Source organism: Penaeus chinensis, chromosome 36 (assembly GCF_019202785.1).
Source record: "Penaeus chinensis breed Huanghai No. 1 chromosome 36, ASM1920278v2, whole genome shotgun sequence".
Lineage (NCBI taxonomy): Eukaryota > Metazoa > Arthropoda > Malacostraca > Decapoda > Penaeidae > Penaeus > Penaeus chinensis.
This window is the reverse complement of record NC_061854.1, coordinates 5012402-5014901: the sequence shown is the minus strand read 5'-3', so window position 1 is coordinate 5014901 and position 2500 is coordinate 5012402. Positions and strand designations below refer to the sequence as shown.

General features: G+C 40.1%; 1 protein-coding gene across 1 annotated transcript in view; it reads right to left on the bottom strand.

Moving 5' to 3' along the window:
* Positions 1-118: 118 nt before the first annotated feature.
* The window catches only part of LOC125045076, a 12425-nt gene continuing 10043 nt past the window's right edge, over positions 119-2500 (bottom strand). The window contains exon 4 of the mRNA XM_047642154.1: positions 119-418. Within this exon, the coding sequence (XP_047498110.1) occupies positions 275-418 (144 nt within the window). The 3' untranslated portion in view covers positions 119-274. The remainder of the gene's footprint in view (positions 419-2500) is intronic.

The following is a 2500-nucleotide window of genomic DNA, read 5'->3' as shown; positions in this document are numbered from 1 at the left end:
CCTTTCTATCTCTCTCTCTTGTTTCTTAGATAATATTAACCCTTTCTTTCTCCCTTCCTCCTCTCTCTCTCTCTCTCTCTCTCTCCTCAACTTTCTTAGATAATAACAACCCTTTCTCTCTCTCTTCCTCTCTCTCTCTCTCTTTCTCTCTCTCTCTCTCTCTCTCTCTCTCTCTCTCTCTCTCTCTCTCTCTCTCTCTCTCTCTCTCTCTCTCTCTCTCTCTCTCTCTCTCCTCAACTTTCTCAAATAACGACCTCCTCCCTCCACGACCTCCTTAGATAATGACTGTCTCGACGATGGTTTGGCGAAGGTTTTCGTTGGCTTCCTTGAGGGGCATGACTCGACTCAGCGTGTCTTGGATTTTGTCCTTCATGCTGACTAACTCCTGCTCGAGTGCGTTCTCCTGGATAGTGAGTTCCTGTGGGAGTAGATAGTGGGGGGGATGGGGGGGGGGAAGAAAGAAGGTGAGGGGGTGGGGTTAGTTTGTGTGGTTATTAAAAGTCTGGTTGTTTGTTTAGATGTTTAGATGTTTGTTTGTTTATCCTTCTATGTTTTTTTTTCTTCTATATTATGATTGTTTATTGAGTTATTTATGTATATCTATTTCTATCTATCTATATCTATGTCCATATCTATCTATCTATCTATTTATATACATATATATATATGATATACATAATATTATATATATAAATATATATGTGCAAACACACACACACACACACACACACACACATAGAAACACACACACACACACACACACACACACACACACACACATAGAAACACACACACACACACACACACACACACACACAAATGCACACACACACACACACACACACACACACACACACACACATAGAAACACACACACATAGAAACGCACACAAATGCACACACACACACACACACACACACACACACACACATAGAAACACACACACACACATGCCATATACCACAAATATGAAACACACCACCTGAATGTCCCAAATCCAATAGATTTATAAGACAGAATTTTCCGAATTAAAACAAACAAAAACAAAACAACAACAAAGGAAAAAAATAGATAAAAAAAAAAAAAAAAAAAAAAAAAAAGGAAAAGCTCCACGCAGGTAGCCTCAGTGTTGCCAAATAACATTTTTTTCCCCAACACATCCGCCGCCTCGAGACTCGAAACAAAGGAGGAGAGAGAGAGAAAAAAAAGACATAAGCATAGCGTGAGAGGAAAATTGAGCATTCTGAACAAAGAGGAGAGGAAGGAGGAGGAGGAGGAGGAGGAGGAGGAGGAGGATCAAGAGGAGGAGGAGGAGGAAGAGGAGGAAGAGGAGGAAGAGGAAGAAGAGGAGGAAGAGGAGGAGGAGGAAGAGTTAGAGGAGGAGGAGAAGGCGAAGAGGGGAAGAGGAGGAGGAGGAGGAAAGGAGAAGAAAGCAAAGAGAGGAAGAGGGAAGCTATGTGATCTTACAAAGGAAAAGAGAAAAGGTGAAAGGGGCGGGGTAGGAGGGGGAAAGGGAAAAAGGGAGGGGCAATGCTTTCAGGCTTTTTGTGAAAGGAAACGTCGGGGGTGAATTTCAATCGAAGGTTTGGCTAAATTTCGGTTCCATTTCGCTTTTATTTCGAGTTCTCTGGGATGTTTTTTTAAGAGGCTGGGAATACGAGGGAAAAGAGGGGGATCTCGCCTGTTTCTCCTGTTATGGGACATTTTATAGTTGAAAGATGTATAAAAGTATCAAATTGCATATAAGATATTCAAAACAGAGTCGTGGCTGGACTGGCGCGTATTTAAACTTAATTATTATTATTGTTTTTTTTTGTGATTTTTTTCTGGTGAGTCTTAAAATGTTATACAGGCGTAGACCACAAGCTTGAATATTCACACATGTTTTCATACACTCACATACACCCATAAACACACATGCAGAGAGGTATGCATTCATACATGGAAGCAAATATGTATATGTAAGTATGTATGAATGTATGCATGTACATATGTATATTGTACCACCGCGGTAACTTCCCCTACGACTCCTGCGTTTGACTTCTCAAGGCGATATGTCGTTGTCTCGGGCTCGAGCCAGCAGTCAGAGCACAGGCATTTTTACGACCGTCGCGACGGGGAATTGAACTCGGGACCACGAGGGTCAGAGTCCAGTGATCTAACCACTGGACCATCGTGACAATCATATATTTATATATGTACATATATTTACGCATATATATATATGTATATATATATGTATGTATGTATGTATGTATGTATGTATGTATGTATGTATGTATGTATGTATGCATACATGCATGCATGCATGTATGTATGTTCGTATGTATGTATGTATGTATGTATGTATATATATATGTATGTATATATGTATCCATGTAATTAAACATGTATAGATGTATACCTACATGCACATGAACTACATGAAATATATACATACATACACATATACATACACACTGTACGATATCTCCAACCGCTTGAGACTCACCAGAAGTT